Raw genomic sequence first — 13,728 nt, 5'->3', positions numbered from 1 at the left:
CGTACAGACCCTGTACTTTTGATCGGTAGTGTAACTTGCCACAAAACAGAAGCTTTAATAGCGTCTGCCAATTATATAAATCAAAATCAATGTCATCTTCAATAATTATAAGAGAAAAAAGTGCTTAGGACAAATAAACTCTTATCATTTTATCAGAACTTTCTACTGGAACATTCTGCAGTGGCCTCTACATGACCCCAAAGATGTCAGTGTCCTGCGGTCCATCAGTGCTTCTCATAAATAGAGAACATCCTCTAGACTATTTTAAGCTGATCTAAGCATCCACCTACCACTGAGCTGTCTACAAAACACACTGCTTTCTCTCTTTGGGTTGTTCAAATGTCTGCTTCAGACAAATATAAGCAGATCCTTAAAATAAAAACAGATGGAAAATATTTATGGTAATATCGCCCCAAATCTGAATTCATGCAATCCACATCAGCTGTTTTTTAAATGAGATGGCTCATTAAAATGATCAACGCTGTAGGTTTAAATGAAAGTAAAACAATAACAACAGGCTTGACTGAATGAACTTTGACCTTGACTTACCGATGTGACTGCGATGAGAAGAGGCGTCAGACAGGTGACCCCAGAGAGACAGAAGGGTCAAAAACACCAGCAAGAACCACGCGCACACCCTCTGTACCGCCCGCTCTTGCATTCTGAAACACACACACACACACACACACACACACACAAACCATATCAGCACAGGAGAGTTACACTGATCAGAAAGGCTATTAGACGGCATGTTTCTGGAGGGGATCTCATTCTCTTCTCTAGCGCTATCTAAATGTCATCATGCTCTCGCTGAATGTGTTCTGATACACTGCTGAGTGCACCAAAACACTGAAATATACAATTACTTACAGAGAGAGTAAGCTTTCAGGCTGGGTCTGGGTTTTCTGGCAGATAGTGGCTGATGTTGGTAGTCTTGTGAACTTTCATGTCCATATATATATATATATGGACGTAAAAAATGTGTGTGTGTGGCCAGAAGTATGTGTGTGTTCCCATAAAGATGGAAATATCCGAAATCCTTGTCCTTGTGGGGACATTTTATCGTCCCCATGAGGAAAACAGCTTATAAATCATACAAAGCGATGTTTTTTGAAAATATAAAAATACTGAAAGTTTTCTGTGATGGGTAGGTTTAGGGTTAGGGTAGAAAGTGTGTGTGTGTGTGTGTGTGTGTGTGTGTGTGTGTGTGTGTGTGTGTGTGTGTGTGTGTGTGTGTGTGTGTTTCAAGAGCTGTTGAAATGTTATGTGTAGAATTAAGTGTGCTTTTAAGTATATGACGCAGATTGGGGATTTATTTATGCTTTAATTATCAGAGTCAGATCCCCTCTAGCCCCCTCACATTTCACACTCTCACTGAAAATAATTTACATTTCTGAGGAATATTTATGTTGGGTTTAGTGAAATTAAATCGCAAAACTACATAAACCATTGGTTCCAAAGGAAACTGCAAAATATAAAGCACTATTCAGCTTCCTCATTCTGATCCTGATACTCTTTTAATCCTACAGACAGATTTAAGCATTTCATTTGGAGAGAATTGAAATCTGAAAATGCAAAAGATACAAACAAACTCTATGCATGTGTGCAGTTGTGTGCTTATGCTATTACTGTAAGCTTTAGTCATATGACATCATGTGAGAGCATGTAATAGTATCAGCCAGCCAATGAGAGCACACTTTCATCATTAAGTCTTCTGTGGAAAACGGACGGTTAACAGAATTTTATTACAAAGAGAAATTTGTGTACATTTTCTATTGATCATGGCAACAGTAATTCATCCAATGATGATCAAATGATGGAGAAAAGCATTATAACCGGGCACAAATCCAAAAACATGGCATTGATGAGAATCTGCATTTTAAAGAGCTGATTCAGGTGTTTGGACTCCAGTAATGGAGCGATGTAGTACAGTAGTTTCTGCAGCCTCCACAATCTCAAAGCATGCAGAATCGGCCTGCAAGATGGGGAACTGTGCTGTGAAAATGGCGTTCAGCACTAATTTTGAGCATGTTTGCGCCATTACCTGATTTGCATAATTCCTTTAGTGTATTGGATGCTAACACAACACAAACAGCATGCAAAAATAAATGACATTATTAATGGGCAGAGTTCATTCTTAGCGAACTCTTCCCCATTATTCCCCCTGCAGTTTTGTAATGGAGGTCTGTGAGTTGCTCCTGATTAGTATCAATGTGTTTAATAATGAATTTGCCTCTTTGTATTTATGGTACACAATACACACATAAACTAATGAAACTCCAGACACAAATAGCTATTCAGCAGATTGAACGAGATAGACTTTGTGTGGGGAAAAACAGAAACGTTAGAGAGAGATAAACAACATGAAGAGGTGATTTGGAAATGTTTTTCCTGGCTCAGGAAAGTCTATGAGTCGCTGTGGGAATGTGTCAGATTATGCAGATTTAGCGTACTAATTATCTTTCAACCAGCAGAGCTCACTAGAAAACTCTTCTGTTAAAAGCTAAGGGGTGGGGAGGAGAGCCCCTGTCGGGGGGAGTTTTACAGTGTTCAGGTGGACAGACACCAACACACAAAAAGATACTGACTGTCACTTATATTCTCACATCATACCCAGAAATCTGCAGTGTAGTTTCTGCACCATTAGTGACACCAAACCTTTTCCAAACAGGTTTTCCAAACACTCCCTGCCCCACATTGCTGTACAAACAGATAGTCCCTGGGTTTACTTATACTGCACAATAAGTTGGGATATACTGTATGTATTTTAACAAATTTAAGTGGAATTTAATTTATAGTCAAGTCTCATTCCATTAGACTTCTAATCAGTAACATTTTTAAAATAGTATCCACTGAGCTTCATTACAAGCTTTATTATACTTATTAACATTGTCCTTTTTGGAATCTCAACGGACTGAACACACAGCAGAAGGGCATTGTGTGTGCGTAAGTGTGAGTGTGTGTGTGTGAACTAAACTTCCGCTGTGTGTTCATTAGTTCTTTAGGAACTCTCAGTAAACACTGCCAAACACCCACTGGCTAGTGTCATCAACATGTCTTTGCATTAATACCAGTCCAGCTTAATCACTAGCAAATCTCCAGCAAGACTTTAATTGCTCGATATTTTTTGCAATTCATTTTCAATGTCAGAAAAAAGCAAAGAGTCTGAGGGTACGTTTACACAACAACACTATGCTTAAAACAGAGAAGTTTTTCCTTTGAGTTTTTCGCGTACAGACGACACCATTGTCAAAACGATCCCCATTCACATGGATCCACGAAAAGTATTAAAAACCCTGTATTCTGCTGCCAGGCCATTAGGTGGCGATGAAACACTGTAGACTGAGCACGTAATACGCATGTGCATGACGTCATCGTCAAAACCCGTTTTCAAAACGTTTTCAGGCACCCAAAACTCTGTTGACGTGTAAACGAACGGCCAAAACGCATAAAAAGTTTTTCGTTTTTAGTTGAAAACGGTGTCGTGTAAACAGCCCCTTAAACGAATGTGGGTAAGTTTAATTAAAAAAGAGCAACATTTTGAGGAAAAAAATGATATTATTGTGTTTTTGTCCAAGACTACATTCAGATCGGGTTTAGTACGATGATGATCAAAACACAGATGAAGTAGATTGAGTCATCAATTGCGGAAAGCTTGCACAGTCCTACAGCTCGTCCTGGGTCGACATTTCATTCAGTAACATTAGGCAGTTTTGATTTATATGCTGTTTAATGTTGATGATCGCATTATTTTACATATGCGTATGCTTACATAAGATATCACTTGTTTCTGCTGCTTCTTCATCTGTGTTTTGATTAGGAGACTCATTACCCTTTCAGAAGATGCCTTATAGCACCCCCTACCGCATAACGGAAATTTACATCAATGGCGGGAAAGCGTTGTCTCATAAATGACGAAGATTTTCGTCAATGGCGGGGAAAGAGTTAATATTATGTTTTTTCCACCCATTTTTTATTTGTATTATTTACCATTATTTAGGCCTGCAATTGCAGCAAATGTACCATTATTTTTCAGGCCAAATGAATGCTGAAAAGAGAGAGAATGATTATGGTTGAAATTGTGCATTGGGAAACTTTTTTTTTTAATCAATTGATTTAGCAAAAACATCTCACTCACTTCTTTCCTTTGCCATCGCAAATAAACTAAACTGTATAGATGAGATTTTAGAGTTAAAACCTCAGTAATTCTGAGGCAAAGGGGCAATGTTTCAGAAATTAAGTATTTGAGGGTAAAAGGGTTTGGGATAGAGTTGCACAGAGCTGTTTTCAAAGACAGAAGTAGGCCTACTGTACAATAGCCTGGATGCCAGCCAAACTTTGCCCCGCCCACAACATTTGAGGTCGGGAAGTTCGGTCTGGACTTGATACGTTGTGGTAGCCTGGAAATCCAGACCTAAATCTGAAAGATTAATGGTCTGGCATCGACTAATGAAAAATCGGCCAGCTCGAGGGGCGGCACCAAGCAAGCATTTGAAAATCTCACTGCACGCAATTGGATAACACTACGACCAATCACAACAAGCCCCACGCTTAGCTATCCGTATATGGTCGGCAAAACAGCAAAAACGCCCTTCTTGCAAAGGAACGATTTGAGCGCCGTATTCTGTTCCTCTTTTAGTTAAAAAGCCAAGTCTAACTCGTTCATTGTAGCGGCCAAAGCCGTTTCAAACAACTGGTGTTCATCCATAGCCATCTTGCAATGTTTACTAATGACTTCGACGTTACAGCGCTGTCGTCATCTGTTTAGCTCGCCTCTGGCCTGCCTATATCAGATAACCCGATGTGATTGGTGCAGCTCGGATACAAGGGCATATTTAATGAGCATCATTACTCGACGCCAGAGTAACTCACTGAGCAAATTCAACTTGTGAGCAACTCGCTGAGCAAATTCAACCTGACCAATCAAATTGTCAGGGCGGGCTTTATACACTCTCAGAAAAAAAGGTACAAAAGCTGTCACTGTGGCAGTACCTTTTCAAAAGGTACACCTTTGTACCTAAAGAGTGCATTTAAGTCCCTCAAAGGTACATATTGGTACCAAATGTGTACATATTAGTACCTAAATGGTACATATTAGAACCCTTTTGAAGGGTACTGTCCCAGTGACAGCTTTTGTACCTTTTTTTCTGAGAGTGTACGATGATGGACAGATGATCAACAGTAACGTAATCATCCATGTCACCAAAGAGCGCTAGGGTTGAATTCGTTTACAACAAAGATGACTGCCGCTGGAGAATTATAGATGTGTACAGTGTATAGATTCCGCCATCGTGTATGTTATAGAAGATATCGACAGTGCATTCATTTTAAAAGAGGAACAGAGAACCGCAATCAAGGCATTTGTCGATCGGAAAGATGAATGAAGAAAATACGTCACTTACTCCGTTGCTCTGATTGGTTGTAAGTCTATCCAATTGAGTGCAGAGACATTTTCTTTCCTGGTTCGGTTGAAACACGCCCCTTAATCACAGCCCAATGGAGCAGGATCAGACTAGAATCTGAGTATGACGACGTCAGGCTAACTGTACAGTATTGTAGAGTAAGAATAAATTGTATTATAGAGGAGCAGTATTTCACATATAGGAAGATATTTCATAGACAGAGCAGCAGAATTTCAGAGAAAATATTTCCGAACCAGTATTTAGATGGTTTTTCAGAGAAGGAGCGACAGCATTTCAGCTGTACAGTATAGGAAGCTATTTCAGAAACAGAGCAGCATAATTTTTAGAGGTATAGGACAGAATTTCAGAGGTATAGGATGATATTTCTGAAACAGAGTGGCAGTATTTCAGAGATAAAAGTGCATTATTTGAATGTTAAAGGTTGTTTGATGGAGGGTGATGTAGGGTTGTTTTACAGAGAACTACAGTATTGTAGAGCTATAAAGTTGTATTTTGAGCTGGAAAGTTGCATTTCAGAGGTAAGATGGCACCCATTTAAAGGTAAAATAGCAATATTTGAGGTGTGAGGGAGAAGGAGTGTTTCTGAAGTGTAAATGTAATAAGCCTATACTTGCAGGTTTTTTTTAACCCAGTTAGTGTTTCAAAGTACACCAGCCGCATCTTAAACATTGGAGAGAGAGAGCGAGCGAGAGAGAGAGAGAGAGAGAGAGAGAGAGAGAGAGAGAGAGAGCGAGAGAGAGCGAGAGAGAGCGAGAGAGAGAGAGAGGGGCAGGCGTGTCTGTTCCATTCATTTAATTAGTCCCTTTGGAATTTTTGCAGATGGTGACATCATCACACGCAGACATTTCTGTTTCATTTTCTCCCCGAATACAGCATATGTCCACATCAAACCTCTCTCTCTTGCACTTGCTGTTTATTTTTCTCTGTGTCTCTTTCTCATGCAGTGTTTTAAATCATACCCTAATGGTCTTGTCCAAGACTGAAACAATCATGCCATGTCAGAGAGCTAACATCATTCCATGTAACATTTTAGGTTCAAACACTTGCTAAAAATCTATAAATAAAATAATGAACACACACACATCTCCTTCATACAACTTTTGCATTGTAGACCTCATTATGACCGACAGACCAAAAGGCATCAAAGAATATTCAGCCATCACCTAAAGCCCCTTTCATCTTCCCTTCCTGCTTCTATTCAGACAGGTTTTCCAGTCCTGTAACAAATGCTGCAGGCTGGTACCTGTGCTGCTTTGTGCACTATAAAATTAATGTGTTTGTAGTTCTACTGTTCTCCCTCTACTGTCCCTTTTTCTCTCTTTCTCTTTCTCCCTCTCTCTCCCCCTAAAGGAACAATCTGCATATCTGAACGCAAAGCTGCATAAGAATGTCTAAATATATTAATGCATCAGTACTCATAAGAATATATATATATAAAATTAGCATTTTTATCAAGATAGTATATTTAGGTTCAGTAATTTCACTTTAATGACAATTAATAGGTCATTTTCATTGCCATTAAAGTGAAATAACTGAACATAAACATACAAGCTTGATAAAAATGATCATTCTAGAAGAAAATTTCAGATGGCACTTAGAGGCTTTTGCATTTGAAGTCTTCATATATATATATATATATTCTTATGAGTACTGATGCATATGCAGCTTTGCGTATATATATATATATTCTTAAGACTTTACAACATGCATTTTAAAGGAGAACTCGGCAACTCTAGCGAACTCTAGTCACTTCTTTGCTGATTTTCCCTTTTGTTGTCGCATGTTTTCCCCACGAGCTCCCCCTACAGCTGTGGGAGGGTGTATATTTCACAACACGGTCGTAAAAAACTCACTTGTGGCGGCCTCCTCCCCCTCTCTACCGCTGCTCATGTGCGTTTGTTTTGATCGGAGCAAGCCAACTGTATCGTGTGGAGCTATGTCTACCGAGGTAGGTAATCTGGTAATACATCATACATGCGTGTGTGTTTATGTCGAATTGCCGTAAAGCAATTTGTGTTTCGCGCTCGTTCTCGTTCTAGTTCTCGCTTCTCACGAGACTTCCAATTTCTATCTTGCCGGGACGGTAGTGCCCAAGTTGCAAGGTTGGTTTTCCGCCTGGGAACGCTGGGGGGAGCGGGGAAAGTCACCAATATCACCAGAACAGGTTGTTTAACCATCCAAATGATTTCTAGACAGTTTTATTAAGTTAAAAAAGTTACCAAGTTCTCCTTTAAGGCTATCAAAGTTATTTAAAAATTATAACATACAATTTATTTATCTCCCTATTATAAATACTGATTGGAATAATTTATAAATTATATTTCTATATTTATTTTACAAACAATATTACATTTATTTTAATAAGTAAATATTTTTCTGAATAATATTTATAATTTGGTTTAAGGTATAATTAAACCAAATTGGTATAATTTGGTTTAGTATAATGTTTATAATGAAGTGTTTAACACACTTTTGCTGACAACAATCCCAAATAATGGCATCCAGTGTGAAACTAATATAAAAAATTGTTTATGAAGACAATCAAAGTCATTCTCGCAATTTCATCATCTATAGACACCGCTCCTTTGGTGGCATTTAAATCAGCAAAATTTGACATCAATTCATCACAAACATTTGCGATACATAAAAACACATGTACTTGATCAATGAACATAAGATATAGAAGATAAAACACAATACTGATCCAGATAGGGCAAGTCAACTGACCCAAACTCCCTTAGAACGGCTCCATCCATAATGTTGAAACCTGATTAGGGATTCAGGAGAGACCATGTCTCAAAATAGTAGAAGAATCTGTTGAGTTTTCTCCTAACAGGACGAAGCTTTTATGAGACTCCTGGGTCTTTATCTGTTTATGGGTGTGTAATCTGTATAACCCCTACACAAAAACACAATGTCTCGGTTGTGGGTTGATAAGATCAGTTAGTGTGTATCAGTTTACTCAAATGGCCAAAAATCATGTCCGGCACACTGGTAGATTTCAGCCTTCGACTGAACCAACTTACTAGAATGAGAAAGACAGATATCGTGAGAGAGGGGGTGGAGGATGTATTTTTTACACAGGGATATTTGTGCTGGTGAAAATAATGACCATGAGTTGGCATCCGTTCTCTGTCATGTGGCAGATTCTGTCAGGTAACGGGCATCTGATGAAGATCTGAGCTAGAAAGGGTGACTCGCTTTCTGTGCTAGTGGGCCGAACAGGTGGTCAGACCTGGCCAGCAAATAAATATGATGCTTTACATCAGCCATTTAATCCCACCCACACACACCTGATCTCAATCAGACACTGGCACCAGAAATGACAACCAATTAAAAATGAGAAAACTGCAGCCAGGACACCAACACCAGACAGGAGGGCAGAGCCGGAGAAAGAGAAAAGCTCCTGGATAACAGAATGGAAGACGTCCTAATGAAGTCATGCTTCAAGAAATACTCATTAGGACTCTACAATGTCAGTCATTATCCTTAAAAACAAACACGACAATACGCTGAACACTGAAAATACGCTAAACACTGAAAATACGCTAAAATGATTCCATGAGCATCAATGCAGAAATAACAACTTTTAGCTGGTTGAGAAAGACAAAAATGTGGAGAACTCTGAATTTTCAGGCTGGTACAAGCTGGTTTAAGATGGAAAAGAACAGCCATACTATTCAAATTAGTTTCTTCAAAGGTTTTCAAACTGGGGTCCGGGAACACACGGCGGATGCAAGAGGATGGAAAAATATAGCGAAAAATAACTAAATATAATCAAATATAAATATTTTAAAATTTTCAGATTATTTATTACAGAACAGAAAATATCTTACACGTAATTCTTACATAAATTGGTCTTTGGACCAGTGTTGTTATTGTTAACTAAAACTATTTAAAAAAATCGTTAATTGAAATAAAATAAAATAATGTATATTAGATGAAAAATTTCTGTTAGTTGTGAAGGCAATGCTTCTCATTTTCATTTAAGCACTAAAATGACTAAATCTGAACTAAAATAAAATAAACTTGAAATAAAGTTATAATGGAATATTTAAACCAAATACAAAAAATCACATAACAAAATGAATAAATAAAAAAAAAATAAAAAAAAAAATAAAAAAAATGTTTTAACCAAAATATGAAAATAAATGCAAATAAAAATATTAATAAATACTATTTATATTATACTTGTGTTCCACAGAAGAAAAGTCACACGGTTTAGTATAACAAGGCAGCAGAAAACCCACCAATACTGTACTGTTATGTGACATATGCACAGTTCTGCACACTCACCATGAGCAATGAGATTCCTGTTTAACTGTCATGACACAGCCATGAAGAGTGTAGACACACAATATGCAATTCCCATGTTTCTTACAGCACAAGGAAAGTATGTCTTACAGCACATCCTCAAAAGAATGTGTAAACACACACACACACACACACACACACACACACACATTGGTTTTTCATGTTGTTGTTTTTTTTTTCTTATAGAGATAATGATTTTTATACTGTACAAACTGTATATTCTATCCCCTAACCCAGTGGTTCTCGACTTTTTTTACTTCAAGGATCCCCTATACTCTCCGAATCAATACTACAAATCAATACCCCCCCCCCCCCCCCCCCAAACTCCATGTTATTATTTTTTAAACAAAAGATATTCAAGATAGATTTGAACCTTCAGTGTTCTTTTTTGCAAACATACTTAGCAAAAATGTAATTCATTCTTTACAACTTAAAATGACTTTCTCTGCTCAGTTATACGGTAACTTAAACAAATAAGCACAAGCCAACCTGCCATACCTTATTAAACACACCCAAATACAAATGAAAAATAGAAACATTCTGAATGTGTGGAAACTCCGCAATCTGAAGGCAACTGATGTCATCAGTGAACAGTCCCTCTGTCAGAACAAGCAATCATATCTATGTTTTGATCATCTGGGGTCTCATTTATAAAACTGTGCGTAGGAACCTTACTAAAAGTGTACGTGCGCCCGAAAGCCAAAAATGGCGTACGCAAAAAAATTTCCACACTTATAAAACCGTTCGTACGCAAGAACCTGCGCAGAATTCACTTTATAAATCCCAGTCAGCGGAAGATTGTGCGCACATGCGTCTCCACCCCGAAATAGCCAAATATGGAGCTTACAACGCCTAGTTTTACTATGCAGATCCTCATCTGCATATCATTTGCATATGATTATTCATCCACGTGATAACGTTTAACGGTACAAGACACATTACATTAATAAAAATCAAGTAGTTGCCTATATCTTGCCTTGTTTTTGAATACATAAATCAAATAGTGTAAAAAACATTTCAGAGAAAGTTTTTCTCAATCTTTTCCACTGGCCGAATTGTATTTTTAATTGATTTATATTTTTAATGGAAACAGATAGGCCTTGGGCATTATTTGCACGAAACTATTTTCTCAGACAATCTGGTATTATCATGATAAGCAATTATCTCTGTGGTTAAAACATTAAAACACAGCACGCCACAGGAAAAGTGTTCAAAAACTTCTCAGTAATGATTTCATGTTTAAGTGTTAAACTCCATTAATTTGAATGGCATATTTAATCTAAATGTTTATTTCAGAAGTAAAACATAGTTTAAATCATTATTTTATTTATTTAAACTGTTATTTGCGTCAGTTTCACTAAACGGCCCAACGCGCTCGCTGGCGCAGACATTTAAGAAGGGATGGATACTTGCTTCAAGTGATAGGCTTGGTGAGTGAAATTATATTTTGTATTATCTTTCTGTATGTCTTTAGATTTTCTGTCTAAAAGTGACCAAAAAAACATTTAACTCCAGCTCACCATCGGTGTCGCCAAACTGCTCCATCTCCAAAACGTTCGTACGCATGGGTCAGAGTTTGCGTGCAGGTGCGCAAATTTTCCCGTCAAGTTTGTTTTTATAAATCACAACTTATGCGTCGGAAGTGGCGTACGCCTCTTTCAGGGCCTGTTTTGTGCGTACGCAATGGTTATAAATGAGGCCCCTGATGCCCATGTGTACATAAACTGACCACTGATCCTCACAAATGTCTCCAAAACACGCTTCTTCAGTGAGCATCCGTTATAAAACACTGACAGTACATTCATTTGGACAACTACGCAAATATATATTGAACTGTGTTCATGCAGAAATATTATAGCGATTATGTAATCGTCTTTACCTTCATTACAATCGTCATCCATCAAAACTTTATTAGCGACTTCTCTATCCAACTGAGAGATGTATTTTGCATATCCTGTGTTCATGAAACAGTTGGGTGTTCTGAGCCGCTGTTCAGTCTTTATTTCACACAGCACGATGACAAACGGCTTGGGCTGGACCAAAACAATCACAGTATAGTACGAGAAAGCTGGTGCTTTGTTAATTTAACCTATTAAAGATCTCGTGGCGCCCCTAGAGGATCACTGAGGCCCCACAAGGGTTTACCAGGACCACACACACACACAGTAGTTTGCGGTTTTCAAACTATCCCCTACTCTCTCTGCCACTGTGTGTGTGTGTGTGTGTGTGTGTGTGTGTGTGTGTGTGTGTGATGGAGCAGCTTCACTGATGCAGCACAGCTAAGCGCTGATATTCTCAAACCCAGTGTGAGGAGTTTTACACAAATGAAGACTTTGTGCAGGATAAAAAATATAAAACAAGATCAAAGTGAAGCACCACAGTGCATCTGCAGCCTTTATATTCATCTTTCAGGATTTACAGGGAGAGAAAAGTCCCCCCAACACTTTGAACCAAAGCAGGATTGGTTCCGGGACACGTTCGGGAATTTAAGAAATATATCTGAAATGCAAATAGCACAGCATGAAAGTCTTTGAAAAACAATCAGCGTGTGGAGACTGAGGGGAGAGGTGGAGAGAGACCACCGATATCAGGTTTACTCAGAAAACCCCTCAGCGTGCCCCAAACAGCCTCTAATCCACTTTAAATCCACACTCTGTTCGAAATGAGTCCCATGGATTCAAATTGGATTGACCAAGTGCTACTTTGAACTCTGTCTGTGTCTTGGCCCAAGTCAAAATGCCTCCTAGAGGAATTCTCCGGCAGTAATGATCAAATGTCTTAGGAGCATCTTGCTTTCTCTCGCTTACATCTATATTTCTCTCACTCTTTTTTTCCCTTCTGTTTCTGATTATCACACTTTAGCATTAAAACTTTCCAATGGGAAATTCACATTAGTCGTTTACACCTGGTAAATATCCATTTTGGGCGATCCAGTTGCATGAAGATCACGCGATAAGACATAAAACACACCACACTAGTGTTGGTGCAGGTACTTATTCACCCTGAGCATTTAGGGCAGAACCAAAAAGCAACAACATGGGACTCAGGGTAGTTTTAAAAGTTAATGAGAGACTGTGTGGGGCTAGGTGCACACACGCTGAATCATTTATGCAAGAGCAGCTCAGTGTCTGTTTCTGGTGAGGAAAAAATACTCTGCATGCAGTTATGAATTATTGAGAACAGAAAGGAGCATCCCAATGGGAGACCATTCCAACTCTCACTGCACACAGGAGAGGACAGGAGATGAGAGGAAATGAGACGAGAGGAGAGGAAATGAGACGAGGGGAGATGAGAGGAATCAAGTTGAGGTAAGACTAGTCGACAAGAGTGCTGATGAGATGGGAGGAAATGACACAAGAGGAGAGGAGGCGAGATGAGAGGAAAAGACACAAGATGCGAGGAGACAAGAGGAGAGGAGGCGAAATTAGATGAAATGAGACAAGAGAAGACGAGACAAGATGAGACAAAATTAGACAAGAGGGGACGAGATGAGGTTAGAGGAGAGGAGTCAAGAGGAGGGCAGACAAGATGAGAGGAGGCGGAGGAAATGAGACAAGATGAGAGGAAATGAGACGAGGAGACGAGAGGAAACGAGAGAGTTGAGAGGAGGGCAGATGAGATGAGAGGAAATGAGACAAGAAGAGAAGAGGCAAGATGAAAAGAAATGAGACAAGATGACAGGAGACAAGAGGAGAGGAGACAAGATGAGAGAAAAATAGACAAGAGGAGATGAGATGAGTTAAGAGGAAGGCAGACTAGATAAGAGGAGATGCAGGAAATGAGACAAGAGGAGCGGAGACGAGATGAGAGGAAATGAGACAAGGAGAGGAAACGAGATATGGTGATAGGAGTCGAGAGGAGGGCAGATGAGATGAGAGGAAATGAGACAAGAGGAGAATAGGCGAGATGTAAAGAAATGAGACCAGATGAGAGGAGACAAGAGGAGAGGAGGTAAGATAAGAGGAAATGAGACAAGGAAAGGAGACAAGAT

The 13,728-nt window shown here is 38.9% G+C and overlaps 1 protein-coding gene across 1 annotated transcript in view; it reads right to left on the bottom strand.

Moving 5' to 3' along the window:
• tafa3b (TAFA chemokine like family member 3b) overlaps positions 1 to 13,728 on the bottom strand; it is a 99,472-nt gene that overhangs the window by 36,105 nt on the left and 49,639 nt on the right. Inside the window, exon 2 of the mRNA XM_084390429.1 lies at positions 550 to 662. Within this exon, the coding sequence (XP_084246555.1) occupies positions 550 to 661 (112 nt within the window). The 5' untranslated portion in view covers position 662. The remainder of the gene's footprint in view (positions 1 to 549; positions 663 to 13,728) is intronic.

The sequence above is a fragment of the Rutilus rutilus genome (assembly GCF_951802725.1).
Source record: "Rutilus rutilus genome assembly, chromosome: 19".
Classification (NCBI taxonomy): Eukaryota; Metazoa; Chordata; class Actinopteri; order Cypriniformes; family Leuciscidae; genus Rutilus; species Rutilus rutilus.
Note: the sequence above shows the minus strand (reverse complement) of the source record. Positions and strands in the feature narration are given on the sequence as shown.